This window comes from Lytechinus pictus, chromosome 10, assembly GCF_037042905.1.
Source record: "Lytechinus pictus isolate F3 Inbred chromosome 10, Lp3.0, whole genome shotgun sequence".
Taxonomy (NCBI): Eukaryota; Metazoa; Echinodermata; class Echinoidea; order Temnopleuroida; family Toxopneustidae; genus Lytechinus; species Lytechinus pictus.
In genome coordinates, this window is record NC_087254.1 from 17793197 (window position 1) to 17812349 (window position 19153).

The 19153-nt window shown below is 34.4% G+C and overlaps 1 protein-coding gene across 4 annotated transcripts in view; it reads left to right on the forward strand.

The window, feature by feature from the left end:
• Positions 1-19153, forward strand: part of LOC129270272 (intraflagellar transport protein 140 homolog) — a 46667-nt gene that overhangs the window by 16485 nt on the left and 11029 nt on the right. For 2 of the 4 annotated variants that reach the window (XM_064105456.1, XM_064105457.1), the window contains exons 11-24: positions 238-329; positions 1669-1796; positions 2897-3014; positions 5748-5887; positions 6543-6711; positions 7452-7577; positions 8555-8587; positions 13151-13338; positions 13997-14174; positions 14948-15031; positions 15622-15728; positions 16321-16416; positions 16827-16959; positions 17815-17886. In XM_064105456.1, coding sequence (XP_063961526.1) covers positions 238-329; positions 1669-1796; positions 2897-3014; positions 5748-5887; positions 6543-6711; positions 7452-7577; positions 8555-8587; positions 13151-13338; positions 13997-14174; positions 14948-15031; positions 15622-15728; positions 16321-16416; positions 16827-16959; positions 17815-17886 — 1664 coding nt within the window. The remainder of the gene's footprint in view (positions 1-237; positions 330-1668; positions 1797-2896; positions 3015-5747; positions 5888-6542; positions 6712-7451; positions 7578-8554; positions 8588-13150; positions 13339-13996; positions 14175-14947; positions 15032-15621; positions 15729-16320; positions 16417-16826; positions 16960-17814; positions 17887-19153) is intronic. The other 2 variants (XM_064105458.1, XM_064105459.1) reach the window with 1 other exon arrangement.

A 19153-nucleotide genomic window follows, 5' to 3' on the forward strand; every position in this document is an offset into this window, starting at 1 on the left:
TCATAAAGTTCATGAAAAGTTCATCCATGGATTCAATCATGTCATATGATGTCAAAAGACTTGTGAAAGTATGCTCTTACTATATGAATTTAACCTGTTCAAATGCTATATTTGTAATTGAAAAGTTTTGATTAAATGCAGCAAAATACTGGAGGGGGAGCTTGTTGTAATGGACATTTGCTTGCCCCTCTAACCTTTTATTTGTTTCCACTGTATATGTTGATATTGTCCTATCAGGTACTTTCTCGACTGACTCTAAGATGGTTCGTATTCATGAGCAGAATGCGTACACCACAGAACCAGGAAAAATACAAGTCAGAACTTTCCAGGTATGTAGCTTAAAAACAATACTCATTTTGGAAAATAATGTCTTTGACTCCATGGTGTAAAGTCTAACATTTTTATTAGCCTTCATGGTAGGTCATCAATATTTGATTCTAGTAGGCCAAATTCGAGCCAAAATTATTTTAATTAGAAGCATTTAGTTGTCACACTTCAATTGCCAAATATATGCAGTTAATATGTCATTCCAAAACCCTTCTATTATTATTCTGTATAGCTCAAGATGTACAAAAATGTATTCCTGCCAACCACGACACTGACATATTGGCTTCATTCTCCTTTGCCAAGTGTTTTATTTAAAGGACAAGTCCACCCCAATAACAAGTTGATTTGAATATAAAGAGAAAAATCCAACAAGCATAACACTGAAAATTTCATCAAAATCGGATGTAAAATAAGAGAGTTATGACATTTTAAAGTTACGCTAAATTTCACAAAACAGTTTATGCACATCCTGGTTGGTATGCAAATGAGGGGACTGATGACATCACTCACTCACTATTTCTTTTGTATTTTATTAAATGAAATATGAAATATTCAAATTTTCTCCTCATTGTCAAGTGATACAACGATTGATTCCTCTCTGAACATGTGGAATTAGTATTGTTTAATACTATATGGTTCAGTGATGTTGGTCCTTAATTTGTTTTATTCCTTCCTGAACATGTGACATTACCATTGTTATAACATTTTATGGTTCAGCTAAGTCGGTCTGTGATGTCATATTGGTAAAAATTAAAATATTTCATAATTCAAACAATAAAAAACAAAAGAAATAGTGAGTGATGGACATCATCGACTCTCTCATTGGCATGCCACTCAGTTGTGCATATAACTGTTTTGCGAAAAACAAGCAAAACTTTAAAATGTCATATCTTTCTTATTTTACATCCGATTTTGATGAAATTTTCAGTGTTATGCTTGTTGGATTTTTCTCTTTATATTCAAATCAACTTGTTATTGGGGTGGACTTGTCCTTTAACTAAAACACTTGGCAAAGGAGAATGAAGCCAATATGTCAGTGTCTTGGTTGGCAGGAATACATTTTGATCAAATTTTCAGTATTATGCTCGTATGATTTTTCTCTATTTATTCAAATCAACATTTATCTGGGGTGGACTTGACCTTTAAATTCAAATGAAATGCACAATACCTAACCATAATCATGACTTAAAAACGCGTACCAAACTTGGCCAACTATTTCTTCAGAGTAAATATTCATGTAAAACTACTTATCTTTATTGAAAATTGAATTGAGTATTGTTGCTATCTGACAGTCACTGGTCCTCTTTCAGCCTTTCATTTTCACTGTTATACTGGTTACAGGGCACTGTAAAGCAACTCATCTCCATGAATGAGAATGAAGGAGAGCCCTGTACAATGGAAATTATGGGTAATTACCTGGTTGTTGGAACATCAGGAGGGTTTGTGAAGATGTATGATGTATCAAGGAGGTGAGCTCTTATTTTCTTAATAGAAACACTCATTAATTATTGAAACTCTCATGCCTAAATGAGGTTTAAACCTCTTTTTTTTAAAACCCTAGTTTAAAGATAACTGCCAGCTGTAACAATATCAAAATGAGTTTGTATAGTATCCAATCAAGTGACCACCTAAGTATCTGTATTTATAATTTAAAAAATATGTGCCAAAGGAATCTGCAAAAAATGTGTAATTGCTGAAAAATCAGCAAAACAAGCATGGTGTCAGGTCTTTTACCCAAGTAATTATATAATACACTTTTCAACATGTACTATCAAACTTTAACCCTATTTAGGCCTATTTAGGCCTATTTAGGCCATTGATCAAGCGATTGTGCCGAAAATTGGCACACGGGTAGTCTGGGACATAGTCTACAAAATTCCATATGAATTTATTTCTTGCAAAAATTGCTATTAATTGATTATGCCAATTTATGCGTAATTAGTATACAAAATCATACTTTTTCCTCTAACTCAGCAAATGTACATGAAAAAAATTGCGATATCAGATCAATTTCTTATGTATTATATTGTTTTTTGCAATATCTTATGTATTTCTTTGTTTTTTGGACCTTTTGTTTTTCATTGTTCTTTCAATGAACTTTGTGGGGGATCATAAACAACATAAAATAGATCCATTTAGACCAGCAAATCTACACAATTTGCATTGACTTTGTACACGAAATCATGTTTTTAAGCAATTTTTGGTTTGACATGCACTTACAAAATGTTGCATAATTTCGGAACCGCGTACCCGGGTGTCGCAGATTTGGTCTCAAAAGATGCGCAAGACATATAATAATAAAAATAATGAAAATAAAAAGTCAGTGAGCGGCACGGTGAAAAAATTTCGCACGGCGAAAATATATATAATCGTTGAGGCCCCACCCCCCCCCCCGCCTAGATAGGGTTAAAGGGTGTATTGTTTCCTAAGGTGCGTTAAATACATGTAGAGCAGGATAAATCCTGTCTGTTGATTAATTGGTCTGTTAATTAAGAGGTTTTAATTTATTGTCTTGTTGCAGTTAAAGTGATTTACATGAATGAAATATAATTTTGTTTATGTTTATCAGGGAAGCTAAGCCGCACAATGCTCCTAAGAACCTAATGGATGTGATACCTGGTATGGGGAGCATTCTTATGGCTAAGACCAACTGTAACGGTACAAAGCTTGCTATCATCGTCTCAAAGGTAATCAATGATCTCCTTAATGCCCACTACACTTGTATAAGATTGAAATGATAGTTAAGTATAACTCACATTATTGATCAAAGCATTAGTGGGGCTTGAACTGATATCATTATTGTAATCCAATATTATCCATTGGTTGCCAAAGTGGGACATCGTTATCTAACTAAAGATATTACCCTACTGTGTTTCCTTAACCCTTAAAGTGCCATGAACACATATTTGTGCATCCACTGGAGTGCCGCGAACACATTTTCGTACAATGGTCATACCAGAGCTGCCAACCATTACGTTTTTGCCGTAATCATTACGTTTTTTCATTCAAATTACAGCATTATGGTTTTTCTTTTCAAATTACGTTTTTTGACAATTTTGATAATGTGTGTACATAATTGTATGTATGTGGAGTGCGTGTTGAGCCCACTGAACTAGAAATACGTATTTCTAGTTCAGTGGTTGAGCCCGAGATGAGCCTGGTATTTGCGCGTGCGTAGTCGCCCGCCGGCCGGTTTTCCAACGCACTTTAATAATTTGATAGCGTGCACGTACATATACGTTAGTTGAATATGCGAGCGGCATGCATGGTACGAATCGCAATGTATAGCGACTGGTAAATACGTCTGTAAGGATGATGACGTCATCCAAGATGGCAACTTACGATGACAAACGAAAGGATCGAGGATGATTATGTTTTGATCATCATTTGAAAGGAAATAACAGTAACTGCGGTCTAAGGTACGTTATTTCTGAATTTTATATATTTTATCTTAAATTTGCATGTAATTTCTTTCCTATAAAGTGATGTTTTATGTACAAAAAAACGATCCGAAAATCAGATTTCAGAATTTAGATCTAACGTTACTGCTAATACGTTGTCTTTACGCACGGGCCAACACTCTTCAGGTGATCGAGCCAACGTTTGTTCTTGCAGCGCAGAGCGAGGAGTACGATGAATTGGGTAGGGTAATTCCCAAATGTAGTAAGAGAAGAGTCCATTTGTAATGGAGGGGGATTTGGAGGTTTGAGGGAAATTATTATTCCATTTGCAAAATTTTACAAAAATACTCATCATATATATTAAAGATTGAATCATCAAAAGATATTTTTCATATACTTTAAAATTAATTGTTGTGATAAAGAAATGAAATTTTGAGGCTATTTTCTTGAATTGATTAATATCAATTCCCTTCGGATAACAGTACCGTCTGGTTAATTTTCATCAACTCGTAATCGTATCAAACAAATACGATGAATTTGGCTTTGAAAAGACCTGGAAAGCTCTTCATTGTCCCTTGAAGTAATAATTCTGGGTGATATTCAACATTTATTGATAGTTTCACATGATTTATACTAGAGAGATGTCCTACTGCCTTTGGAATTCATTAAAAAAGTCGGCACTTTAGCATTCAGTTTAGCAGGAATGGGAAGATTTCTTCCCCGGTTCTGGCGGCCTAGATGTCTGCTCTATAGTGCCGTCACTGCTGGGGATGATTGAGTGTGCGTGCAGTGTGATTGAGGCTGAGCTGTGCACATCGTGAAGTGATTTACGATGGGACTTTTGTGGAATGATTTCAACTTCTTATCTATAGATCTATTTGAATTTTAGATTAGATTGATTTATGAATAATTTTTCTATATTTGTGGAATGTTACATGTACACTTCCATTTTATGACACTTTAATTTTAAAGGGTACTGTTTGGCAAAAACAATGTTACTTGGGAAGAGAAGTCTGAATTGATGTCAACTTTTTTTTTATATTTCTCTTAGTCTACAATTTGGTAGTTTTGTCAGGAAACTCAACATAAAACAATTAATTATTTTAGAAGTGGAAAGGAAGCCCCAGAAAAATGGGTCCCTAAAAATGTTCACCAGAACTGATTTTGGTGCCCCTGAAAGAATTTTTTCTCGACAGATCTTCACTTTGATAAGTGCCGGAGTAGGTTGCACTACAAAATGAAAGGCCTACTTGTCATTTTTAGAAAAATTTGCCTAGGTGCCCATTTGACTAGAATAAAAGTGGCCTTCATGTCCTTTAGAATGGCCTTGATACCCCTTGAAATTTTGGGGCATCCAAGGCCACTTTGCCGGTTGCCCCAAGCTGAAAGTGCCCATTTGAAAATGGCCTTGCCCCTCTCAATTCTTAATTCAAGCCCTGCTACTGACTTAATTAAAATAAGGGTCCAATTTGTAACGCTCCGTTACTTAGCCCAGACTAGGCCTAGAGATTAACTTTTTTTTAATTGTTCACTGCATGCATACTTTTGAATGTCGTTTTACGGTTCGTTTTAACACATTCCTTTTTTTTGTTGGAAATTCCTTTTTTTGGCCATAATGATTACTTTTTTTGCTTGCACAAGGTTGGCAGCTCTGTCATACAGCTATTGTTATGCCTATTGCATTTTGAGGAGTGCATTGCATGCATGAGTGATTCCATTGTTCACTTCAGCTTATGGTCAAGAGGTTTAACATTATTGTCTCAGGAGTGATCCTTTTTTTTATGAATAAAACTATTAAATATAGACTCTTTGAAAAAAAAATGGCACTTGCTGATTACAGTAAATGGCACATTAAGAGTTAAGATATTATTTTCTTTAGATACTTTTATTTTCTATAATATATAGTCTATGTGATCATACAATAACTTATCATTTGATACATATGATATTTCAACTTCATGCTTGTTTATTGCTGTGATTGATTATGAAATATTTCCTGTTTGATTTTTGTTTGTACAGAGTGATGGTACTACTGACCCCAAACTGTACGTATGGGACCCTGATCTAGACACGTTAGGTTTCTTTGATCTCAAGACAGGACATGGTGATCAAGAGGATGAACCTCTTAGTAAAGATGATGATATCACTGATGCTGAAAGGTAGGAAACAAAAACTCAATAATAATGATGATGATTATAGTAATGATTATAATGATTATATAATTATGATATTAAAATTATAACTATTATAATCATAACAGTAATGGTTTTAATGATAATGATAATCATGATAATAATCATAATGATTACAATGATCAAGATAATAAGTTATAGTAGTGATGATAACTAAAATGATAGTGTGAAGTAACTCTCATAATTGATATCTGTCTGTATTTTTCCTACCAAGGCTTTATAATGATACTACATCCTTCCAATTTTTTTCTGTCTTGAGAATTCTTCTTATTTAGACCAACCTCAATGCTTTCTTTCTTCAACATTTATAAAACATCAATTGATGAAATGTGAATGAAGAAGAAATAATCAGTAATATGAAACATTATGCTGAAAAGTTGGGTAGTGTGTGCTGCCGTTCCTGAATAAAAACCTTGTAACCTAACAAAATCACTATTTGAAAATGCAAATTGGCAACTTTTTGTTGATAATTAACTCTGTTATATCTATATTTAAGTTTTTCAAATTATGAAAATGAATATAAAATTAATGGTAATTGTCATTTTAAGAAGCTAAAGCAGATAAATCTTATTAAAACGCTTTGTACCATTGATTACTATTTATTTTTGTCAATGTTTGTTAGGGGTCGTGAGGAAGCAGCCCAGGATGTAGCTGGTCGTTATCCAATCAATATCTTCTGGGATACCCATGAATCTAAGCTTTTGGTTTGTGAAGCAAAACTATCCCATCAGGAAGAGACTACTACACCTAAGAAAACTACATCTCTACTGAGTACAATCGTCAATACACAGGTATATTCTTCACTACTAGTACTAGCAGTTCGTCAGATCATTAAATACCATCATGGCTGAACCCACATGGTCTTCCATTAATTTGGACCAATTTCTACTTATAGGTATTACATGATATAATACTTACTTGGGCTAAATGTAATTTAGTTTAATACCCAGATGGTCTAATTTTCTTTTTACTTACTTTTTCATATTTTGGCAAATGAAAATTTAGGTTCACAAACAGTTTATGTAATAATATAGACAAAGCTCAACAACCAATAGCAGTAAAGTTTGTATCTTGTATCTAGTAAATAAACATGGATGTCATAAAACATAGATCTTCCCTTTATCATTCCATTTAAAATCACATAGAATGGTTAAATATAACAAACAATATATATCTCCATGGTTACAGAATACACTGCAAACCATAATTGAGAGAAAAAAAGATTCAACTGATCAGCTGACATGGGGTAATAACTTTCTTGTTGAGCTATAGAATTGGAATGAGGGAAGTTAAGTACCGTATTAGATTATTTTGTCATTAAAATTACAACAACAAAAATTTTCCCCTTAAATTTGAGGTGGGTGGATGCTTGTTTGCTCTGTATTATTTCCATCATGGTAATGTGTAGTCAACTTTGATTAATTACATATGCTATCATTCTGCTCTCAACCAATCTTTTGCCTTGATTTCAGTAGCTTATAACAGTTTTATTCAGCCTACCATTGATAGTTAATGTTATGTTTGTTTACAGCCTGAGATGATGGTAGTATCTCTGTTTACAACCTTGGAGCATGGTGTGGTCCTACAGGATAGTTTTGGTCATGTCCAGGGGACTCTACTTGGAGTTGAAGTACCATACTTCTACTTCATCAAGAAGGTAAGCTTTAGTACGGAAGATGTTGATCATCGTGGTAGTATAGAATCGGTAAAGGAAATAATCTGTTATCTCACGATGCGGCAAACTGAAATTGCGACGTTTCGACTGCACCTGCTAGTCTTCGTCAGGCAATGAAGTGGACAAGACGTACGCAGCGATTGTCCACTTCATTGCCTGACGAGGAATATTAGGTGCAGTCGAAACGTCGCAATTTCAGTTTGCCGCATCATGAGATAACAGATTATTTCCTTTTCCGAAGGTAAGCTTTGTCATCTTCCTGGTTCGTCCAGGTGAAGGGTTTCCTACTTTCTTGTCACGTTCTTGATTTTTCCCATCAGGTAAAGCACTCAAGAATGACAAAACATAACTGTTTGCTTTGTTTTGGGGGACAGACATGTATGATTGCAGGGAAGTGAGCTCCTTGACAATATAAATATAACTACCAGTAACAATGACAAGGAAATAATAGTGAGGATGACTTGGCCTTTGTTATTTTTATTATTATTTTTTGTACACTTGTAATATCTCTGCCATCAGGGTTTAACTACCATAGTAAAATCCCTCAACAATTGATAATACATGTAGCTAAGGTTTCCATGGAAATTACTAGTGATGGCCAAGATGTCATTAATGGTTAGGTTTGTGTAACATGCCCAGTTGCTCATGGTTTGTAACAGTGAGAGCCATGTCAAGATCATTAATAGATCCACAACAGTATATCTAAGTTAGCACGTACACTGTAACATACCCAATATTGCAGAACAAGTATATTCACAGCATTGGACTGGTTTGTACACACTGTACATGCAGTGATATCTGGGAGTGTTCTATCAACATTTCTTTCCGAAAAGTCCTTTCATGAAACGCTCCCCTGGAGACCGTCTTTCATTTCTTTTAGATGTTCTTATTACTATTTCATGTTTGTATTTACTTTGCATTTGACTTTTGACCTTGTGTTTAATTTATGCCTCTTGAAGGCTGGGGATGGGAAAACAAAGAAAGGAGTTTTCGTAAGTAGTTCACCTTTTGATATTTTTATTGTTGTTTCACTGATCTAAAACATTCAATGTTGCACTTGTCTATGCACAGTGTACATTAAAACATGCTCAAATATCTCTTGTCTAATGGTATGTCATCTTTGGATGGTAACATTTGTAATGTCAAAATATGCTCTCAAAATTTTTTCATCATTCTGACATGCAATCGCATTCTTCCTTAAAATGTGCCTATATATGGTGCGGAATTATTATCATACATTAGTTTAACTGACATATCCCAGAATATGACAAATACTTGTTTCTTTTAATGTCTTTTATCCTTTTTAATTTTTTTTACATAGAATTCTTAAAAAGCTCCAACAAACTTTAATTTTCACCATTCTGTGCTCTTCTATCAAGTTTTTTTCTTAATACTTTCATCAAACACTCCTTTGAGAAATACTGTTTTGAAATTATCCATATTCTTCCATTGGAAAGGTTTGGAGTTATGTTTACAGTAAAAGAAATCCATATTGTTAATGCATTCTCTTAGTTTGCGCCAATTAAAGTTTGATAATTCATATTTTAGTTAGACAATTTATTGTATGATTATGTTTTCCAAATGGTCTATCATTAAAGCACTGATCTATAACTTTATAACACACTATTTACTCTGTATCAGTCACTATGCTTAGCACTGCTTAGAAAAAAACCCTTCCTCCTTTTAACTGCAGATGAAGATGTTTTTGACTAATATCTAATCAAGGTCCACTGTTTAAATCTTATTGTCTAATAGTCAGGAACACAATAACTTTCATGGTAATCTTCAATGCATATTGTATCACACTCTACCATAAAGTTTGTGGAAAAGAATACTTTACAAAATCTAAAGACATCCTGTTTGATTCTTTATACAAAGCTAATTCTTCGTTTTGTCGAATTCTCAAGAAATAATGTCAACTTATCAGTACTTCCTAATCCTTGATTATTTTTGTACTTTTAGTTTGTCTTTTATTCGCTTTGATGGTAGCATTAACAGTACTTCTTAATCCTTTATTAATTTTGTACTTTTAGTTTGTCTTTTATTCGCTTTGATGGTAGCATTAATATGACTGTGAAAAGAAACTAAAATCACCTCTTAAACAGGAAAAAATGATTTTGTAATGGTGTCGTGCGCTATATAAGACTAAATCCTTGTCATTTGATTGTTTGATGTTGACAGGCATGATAATTTCCCGATTAAAATCAGTTTCGATTTTTGTAATATTTTTTTTCAGATTAAAAAAAAAAAAATTATTATATTTTTTTACATGAAATCCTTTGCCCAAGAACATTCTCATGCTGGTTTTACTGCTTTTTAAAGTGAAATCAAATGATAAAACTATCATGCAGACTCAACTTGAAAACTCACTTTTGATTTCTTTGCTATGCAAGCGCTTGTAACCCTGAAAAAAAAACTCTGACTTTTGCCGAGACTTTTTTTCAGAGGGGAATATCATGCCTGTGTTGATCATTCAGCCCATTTTACGATGACGTCATCATTCGTGCAATTTTGGATCCATACGATTTTGTCCATTGCCTGCTCGCCGAGACCACTCTTTGCATTGCGCGTGTTGTATGTATGCGACAATCAACAAAACTTGATCGTACTGAATGAATTTTGAATTCAAATTTATAAATGCCAAATGACAAGAATTTATTTTTAGGTATCATATAAAACAATTAATGAATGTTCATTTGGGCAATGGACAGAATACTTCATTTAGTGAAAGATGAAATAATTGAACTATTCAGCTCAGCTACGCCTCCTTTTCATCTTTCACCTCATGAAGTATTCTGTCCATCGCACTCATATACATTCACTATTTGTATATGGAAAAGATAATATTGGGTAGATAGTAAATTAACATTCATAGTATCGTAACGATGGGGGGGGGAGGGATGGGATATATTTCAGACTTGAAGCTTGTCCCACTTTTATATAGCGCTTAATACATCGGAACGAGGTCTCTCAGTGCTTTAATAATATATTATTACCCCAGTCATCGGATTCTAGCACGCCCGCATACAATGTATGCACCTTCTCCACTCCCTGGGGAGCATTCCAATAAGAGTTCCAAGACTCAATTGCTTGGCATCCTACCAGGTACCCATTTAACACCTGGGTGGAGAGTGGCAAAGTATGGATAGATGCCTTGCCAAAGGACACTAGGCCATGGTGGGATTCAAACACACGACTCTCTGATTACAAGGCGAGAGTCACAACCGCTACACGACGACGCTTGTATGAGTCTGTCAGATAATGAAACCCAGAATTTATCCTTATTTCCATAATCAAACTCACAATATTCAAAGGAAAAGTGTAATTAAGTGTCAAACCTGACCAGCTTTCACTATCAATTGCACATAAAAGTATTTGATCATTATTTGGAGCGTTGTGGCCCAGTGGATTAGTCTTCTGACTTTGAAACAGAGGGTCGTGGGTTCCAATCCCAGCCATGGCGTAATTTTCTTCAGCAAGAAATTCATCCACATTGTGCTGCACTCAATCTAGGTGAGGTGAATGGGTACCTGGCAGGAATTTATTCCTTGAAATGCATGTGCGCTGTAATCTTAGTAATTACGGCTGCCAAGCTACAGCTGGGGTAATAATATCCAAGTCCTTTGGAAGCGCATAGAGACATTATTCATAATGTGATATGCGCTATACAAGAACTGTATATTATTATTATTATTATTTGGTGAGCATGGGGATGATATATCACGGGATTGCAGCAGTGTTTCTAGTATTTGTCTAGAATTATGTTATCTGCTTATATTGAAAATGTAGATCAATGTGATTTGTAGATTAATGTGATTTGTAGATTAGTATGACAGAAAATGAATTGTCAGAACTGTCACATAAAAAGTATGTTTGTAGATATTAAGCATAATTTTTTCAAGAGATATAAGACTCCTCAGCTGCTGAAATGTTTCTCTTGTAGTTTTCATATATTTGTCATTTTGTTTCTCTTCTTTAATAGCACAAGCTTTGAGGTAGTCTACATGGAACATTAACATTTGATCAAGATTGATGTAAAGTGTACAGACAATTGTTTCATGATATGTATAGTGCATGTTCTACCATTTACCATACAGCAATCTGTGGATGACAAATGCATAGATTCAATATTTTATTGTTTGTTCTGACTAGGTTCAGTCACATATAGTGAATGATTGTACTACCAAACCTGATCATTTACAAATAATTAGTTTCATATGCTTAGAGCTATGTTAAATTCTTTCAAACAAAATTTGAAGTGAAAGATGACAAACAGGTAAAACACATTTGTGATGTCCTACTTTTACCAGAGAGTAACAAAAAAACAATGTTGATTTTATTTTTAAGTTGTCCAACTTTCCCCCTAAAAACAAGTAATATCATGACGAAAGAGCTCCGTTTGATAACACTATACCCCTCTTCTCCAAGTACGAAAACCCTACTCACTGCCCCAGGCATGCAATTTAAGTATCAAAACACCTGTTTCTTGACCTCGGTCCGAAGATAACACAACAGCCCGAGTGCGGTCCGGGAAAACATGTCGCCATTTTTTATTCACTTACTTTCCTTATTTCGAGGTTGATTTTCTTTGTTCGAAATTGAAAATGGGCTAGCATTGAATTTCTGAATACAATATGCCTTTGAAAACGTGATTAAATATCGAATACAATAATTTAATTCCGAATGTCCTTCTACAGGCAGAGAAGACTTACGTAATAGCACAGCTGTCATTTATCATTTCGTCCTTGGCTCAACGCTCATAATCTGGCCTGTGGGGATTACCTGGCCAAGCGGGGTTGATCAGGCGGGTGTTTCATAAAGCTGTTCGTAAGTTAAGAGCGACTGGTGATCATGTCTTGCGGTAAATGGTACAATTGGCGATGATCACCAGTCGTTGTTAAAGTCGCTCTTAACTTACGAACAGCTTTATGAAATGACCCCCAGGGCTTGGAAATGATGTTTTAGATTTTCAAACGCAAAATGGGGTGAAATACCGCAGTTTGCAATCCGAACTGCGGTCCGTTCCCAAACGGGGGTAAGACGTAATGTGTTGCCATTTTTAAGATGCTATTAACTGTTGCATATGAGAAGAGGGTGAGATTAGAAGGTGAATTTGTAACAAAAAATATTAATCTGGGCAAAATTGGTATGTATTTATTTCCTGTATGTATTTGTGTATTGTGGAAGTGTTATCGCTTTAAAAAAATGTTGTATGTTTATTGTTATAGTAATGAAAGAGTTATTCGTAATCAATATATCTCTGTACACTCAAATTTGGAGGATCTCATACCCATCATGTTGTATCTAAGCTTATTATAAAGGCAAAGATCCACCCCAATAACAAGTTGAATTGAATGACAAAATGTCATACAAGCATAATTCTTAAAACTGTGTAAACATTAGATTTTGAAAAAAAAACTTTGGATTTTATATATATATGGTTTCTTTTATTTCCACAAAAGAGTTTGATCTGATAATAAAGTGATGTGCAATTTTGAAGGGATTTAGCACTTAATACTTAAAATAGCCTGTAACTCTTATATGAATTCTTGTAGCCTGGTGAGAAGATGGATGATCCTGGTCCTATATCATCATCATCTCTGATTGCTAGACAAGTGATGAGAAACTTTGCTGGTTTAGAGGATGGTGATAAGAGTGCTAGAGATGCTATGATGAACTTCAGTTATTACCTCACTATTGGTAATATGGATGAAGCATTCAAAGCCATTAAACTTATCAAGAGGTTAGTATCCTATAGTAGTATTATTATCATAATTCATTCTTTTTCAAATTGTTTTGATTTTAGCAGTTGATGATGTGAAGTAATAATGGAGAAAAATGAAGTGGTGCTATGGTTGATTTAGTAATTCTGTGGACTTTGAACCACAAGGTCTGGGGTTCCAATTCCACCACAACACTTGCGTCCTTTGGAAAGGTGTTCATATACATTTGCCACTCTCCCAGTTGTAGTAAATGTAGGAAGGAATTTCTGAAACACTTGAGTGTCCAAGCAGCAGGGATCAAGGAAGCCTTGCTAAAGCTTGGGTAATAGTATGCTGCTCTTAGAAACATCTATTAATGCTATATGCATTTAGCATATTAGTAGGAGTAAGAGTATTGAAAATGGTTGGTCAGGCATGGAATTGTTCTGCATATAACACATGATTTATGTACCATTTTCTGTCTCACTCTGATCTTTGATGATCACCCCCCCCCCCACCTCCAGTCGGCTTTGCCAAAACAAATCCTCCAAAATTTAGCATGATTAATAAAAGAGTGAATTGAGTTAATTAACGTTTCAAAATGTTTATTCAACTCACAACTCCAAGTGGATAGAATGCCTAGATCAATCTAGAGATAAACCCATAGAACTAATGTAAATGAATGATTGTATATTACAGTGAGTCAGTATGGGAGAACATGGCTAAGATGTGCGTGAAGACTAGAAGGTTGGATGTAGCCCGGGTGTGTCTTGGTAACATGGGACATGCTCGAGGAGCTAGAGCTTTAAGAGAAGCTGAGAATGAGCCAGAGCTTGATGCAAGGGTTGCTATGCTTGCTGTTCAACTTGGTCTGTTGGTAAGTTGCATTCAAATTCAATTATAATGATAATATGGTAACTTCAACCTGCCTCGCATTAAGCGATGAATTGGATTCTAATAGAATTTGCAATAAGATTTGGTAAATTAAGTTTGAAATTGTAATTTGTAGCTGACTGGGTATAGACTGGTCATTGGAATAGAATAATGACAATTTCTTTCATTTTGTAGCATTCATGTATGGGGTCAAATAGGATACCAGTTACAGGACAGCTGCAACCGAAATGACATAACTGCTTTTCCTTGCCTTTTTTGCCATTGTCTAGAAAGAATTAACCTTGCAAATATTGTATAAAACATCTTATCGCAATTTTTCAAAAATCCAATCTCTTCCAATCACTCAATGTGAGGTGAGGTTCATAAAATCCAAAAAAAGTCTTAATCTATGAATTCCTATATTATGGTATATTAAAGTCATTTTAGTATTTTTAGCTATAACTGCACGTTTTTTTTTTTTTACACATTTCTATGAATAAGATATGATAATTTACCAGGATTCTCACTGTTGTTTTGAACCAAAACAAGATTTATCTGTATGCCCCTAGTAAATTAAGTTAGTGGATTACATGTACAACTGTATGTCCTTCTTCCATGTTCAAAGAGCCTTGTCATACAGTAAATTTCATTTAGATTATGGTCATATTGTTTATGTCTGGAAAGCTTGCATTGAATCTGTATTTACAGTACAAGTAGCTGAAAATTGTTGAAACTGGAAGTGAATGTAATTTGAGCGTTATATTTGTTCTTTTTAAGGATGATGCTGAGAGACTGTACAAGAACTGTGGGCGTTATGATCTTCTTAATGCATTCTACCAAGCTAGTGGACAGTGGGGAAAGGTATACAAAAGTCAATCTAGATAACATGATACTCTTATAAATACCAAGGATGCATGATCACAAACTGTTCTTGAAATGAAAAAATTATTCAATTGCGTGTTATAGTCTTGTTATCATTACCAGTATAGCAGAAGGGCATTAGCTCAGATGTTCGATATGCCAAATTCATGATAGCACTTATCACAGAACACCATATGCTTTAGTTAATTTCCTTCATGGAGTAAAATATTTGTTTTTGTAAGAATGTTTGCGTGGTTGAAAAAGTATTTTCCAACCACACAAACATTCTTACACAAACAAATATTTAAATATTTTACTACTATTGCATCATAATGCAATGTCTGACAACTTCTACTCTATTTCAATTTTTTAAAATAAGTAAAAAAAATATGTTTCCTTTATACCTAATTTTAAGTATGGGAGTATTAAAGTATGAAAGTATAATAGTTATTTGAAAATACTTTTATCCCAATATGCTTTTAATAGTTCCTCTGCAAGAAAGCAATTATATTATACTTTCTGCATGACAATGAAAACACTCTTTTGATTTGCCATGATCCATTGATTAATTTGTTACTTTGTTTGGTTAGGCTATGGAGACTGCCGAACTGAATGATCGTATTCATTTACGAACCACCTACTATCACTACGCTAAACATCTAGAAGCAAAGGGTGACATCAATGGAGCTATTCCAAAGTATGTATCATGTTTATCAAAATGTAGAGTTTTTATGATAAAATTTTTTTGTCCTCTTTCAAAATTGTCTTCTGTCCCAAGTTGAAATGTGATTGACTGACCACTAATTGATATTCAGTATGATAAATCACAAATGTTTCCATCGGATCTTTAGGAAGACCAAAAGTCAACCATATTTTTCATTGATTTTTAAGTCCAAATTCCAATACATTTATCTTATTGTTAATCTTAGTTTCTATTACTATTATACATTTCATTTGAGTGTAGCCCTATCATTTTCAAATTGCCTGTAAACTACCATTACATGTTTTATTATAATTATTATTTCTTTATCAGTTACCAACTTAACATTTGCAGTTAGCATTTAGTTAAAGAGAGAGGTATTTGAATTATTAATTAAGCCTTACAGAGATTTGCATTTTGCCCTTCTTGTGCTATATGTTCCTATTAGTTTCCGTTTTCAAACTTTGTTTGATTTTGCCTTCTGTTCATTGTTGCATATTGCTGTAAAGAGTGTGAATAAAAAAGCTTCAGCATATGCGTATCTATACATTGACTCTTTTATTACTTTGACACTGTTTACTATCCCCAGCTATGAGAAATCTGATACACATCGGTTTGAGGTTCCAAGAATGCTGTTTGATGAGCCTCAGGCTTTAGAAGCGTATATTATGAAGACAAAAGACAGGTTTGTAATACAAATATTACTTCTTCTTTGGTCTCAATGTCACTATCAATTATAGTGATGATGGTGATGATGGTGATGATGGTGATGATGGTGATGATGATGATGATGATGGTGATGGTGGTGGCAATGATGATGGCGGTGGTGATGATGATGATGGTGATGATGATGATGATGATGATGATGATGATGATGATGATGATGATGATGATGATGATGATGGTGATGATGATGATGGGGGTGATGATGCATGATGGTGATGATGATGATGATACTAATGGTAGTGATAATGGTGATGGTTATGGTGGTAATAATGTTGGATGTAATTATGATATCTATGATGATAATGACAATGATAATTTTGATTTGTAATGAATTTGTGATTCAATTAATGATATTATTTATGTTTGTAGAGCATTGAGGAAATGGTGGGCCCAGTACATGGAGAGTACAGGAGAGATGGAGACAGCTCTACAGTTCTATGAAGCAGCTCAGGATTACCTATCTCTAGTCAGGGTCTACTGTTACTGTGGTAACATTGACAAGGTATATCATCCCCTGACGCTGGAGTCTTTTTTTAAACGTCTTTATAATGTAATCATTTGAATCACTGAGTGTCTGCATGATTGTGCATTTGTACGATATTCTATGCACTAGTATGTAATCATATTAATATTGATATTGTAAATTTAATGTGTTTGAAATGCTGAATAACTGATAAATAAAATGAAGTGACCTAATTGAACTTTTGGTAAAGTATTTCATAGTACAGTGATTGTCTAGTTTTGATTTGATTTGATTTATTTATTTCCACATTCCAACAACAAAAGTATATAAAAAAAATCATTTTTTCTTAGCATAACATAACAATAAGCAAATTATATAATTAATAACATATGCATATATACAATCTAACAATCTAATTGAAATATATTTATACCTGATAAATTTCTTTTTTTTTAAATTATTAAAACAAATAGCAGAAAAAAATTATATATATATCGACATAATACATTTTGAAATGTGGGAGACCTTCATCTTAAGCTTAGAGCTTGAAATTGATAAAGGCCTTAAAAGGAAAGGGGAAGGAAAATCAGACAAACAGTGCAATAGTTCTGCCTATAAATATAAATTCATGTGAGAGATGGGTCTCTAGAAAATGTTTCAAACTGCAGTGATAAAATTCTTGAAAGTTTCATTAAATTCATCTCTGCACATTTAGTCTAGAATACTACCATTTTCCTTATACGATAATGATAATAAGAGAGGGTGTATAGCATGTATAGAAATTGATACTATGCTTGAATCCAGGACATATAGCATGTGCTCATGGATCATTTGTTACATAATATTTTCACGCATTAGTGCAATTTAAGAGTTTTTGTTATTTTTATCATATAGGCTGCTGAGATTGCTAATGAAACGGGTGATCGAGCAGCTTGTTATCATCTAGCTAGACAGCATGAAAATCAGGTAAGTATACACAACTGGTTCTTGATTATGAATTAATCCTAGTAAGACCAGATGGATACTCAAATCCCCCTAGACAGTTTCATGAAGCTTTTGATGCACTTGTTTGTTTGTTTTTTGGTTTGCACATCTTATAGACCAGTGGCCCGTGTCATAAAACTTGTTATAATAAACAATAACAGTTAAAAGCTACTGAATTAGTTCAATATGATTGGTTGATGGTAAATTTGTTATTGAAATTTTGCATTTTTTATTGAAATTTTGCATTTTTTATTGAAATTATGTGCATTTGTTATTATAACGAGTCTTTATGAAACGAGGCCCAGATTTGTGATGACAGAATGCGCAGTCCAGGAGATAAGCAATATCTTTTGGGAAATGTAAGTAGATTTGCTCAAAATGAGCCCAAAATGATATCATTATCCCTACTTTCAGCACTTGTTCGCCAAAGTCATCATTAACAGCACTAGAATTCAAACAGGCGTCTACCATAAACTGTAATTCTATTACCACTCAGAAAAATGGAATGTAACATTTATTTTCAGCAACTTATTTTTATTGAAACCTACTACACTATTCTTCTTCGCCATGGAAACCTTCAGAAGTTATATCATTCGTCTCTACGGGGAGCAGACGTTCCAGCACACCAGAAGACTACAGCGGAACAGGATCAAGGAAGCCAGATTTGTCAACCATCTCACCTTTCTCAAAAGGTGCAGGGATTCAGGGGTTATCCCCCGCGGATTGGTGCTCCATGCACCTGTCCGTTCCAGACGAGCGGAGCAGGTTCTTAGACATGCTTCTGAGAGTCTCATCAGAGAGAGGATCAGACACGTCCATAACCAGCTCAGACAACTTCAACCTTGTGTTGAAACATCGGAAGAATACCTAAAGTCAAAGCTCTCGAGCAATGATTGGGGTAAAATCGATCGTTTCATCAAATCTTCCAGCCACTTCGTTTTCGAGACAACTAAGTCCAAACAAGTGAGGAAGTTTGAGAAACTGATCCGTCCTTCCCGTTTCAACAAACACCAGCCGAGACACAACCGCCAGCCGAGACACAACCGCCAGCCTAGACACAATTTGCATCCTAGCAAAACTGTTGTCAACCTCAGTCAACGTCAGTTGTCTGAGAATGAACATCAGGTCCTCTCATTGGGACTTAATTTTGCTATGGCTCCTAAGCAAGTAAACCGAAAAGAATTCATCCAGAAGATTGAACCCAGCCTCAGACATCTTACTCGGTCTCAATCAGACACAGTACGTATCC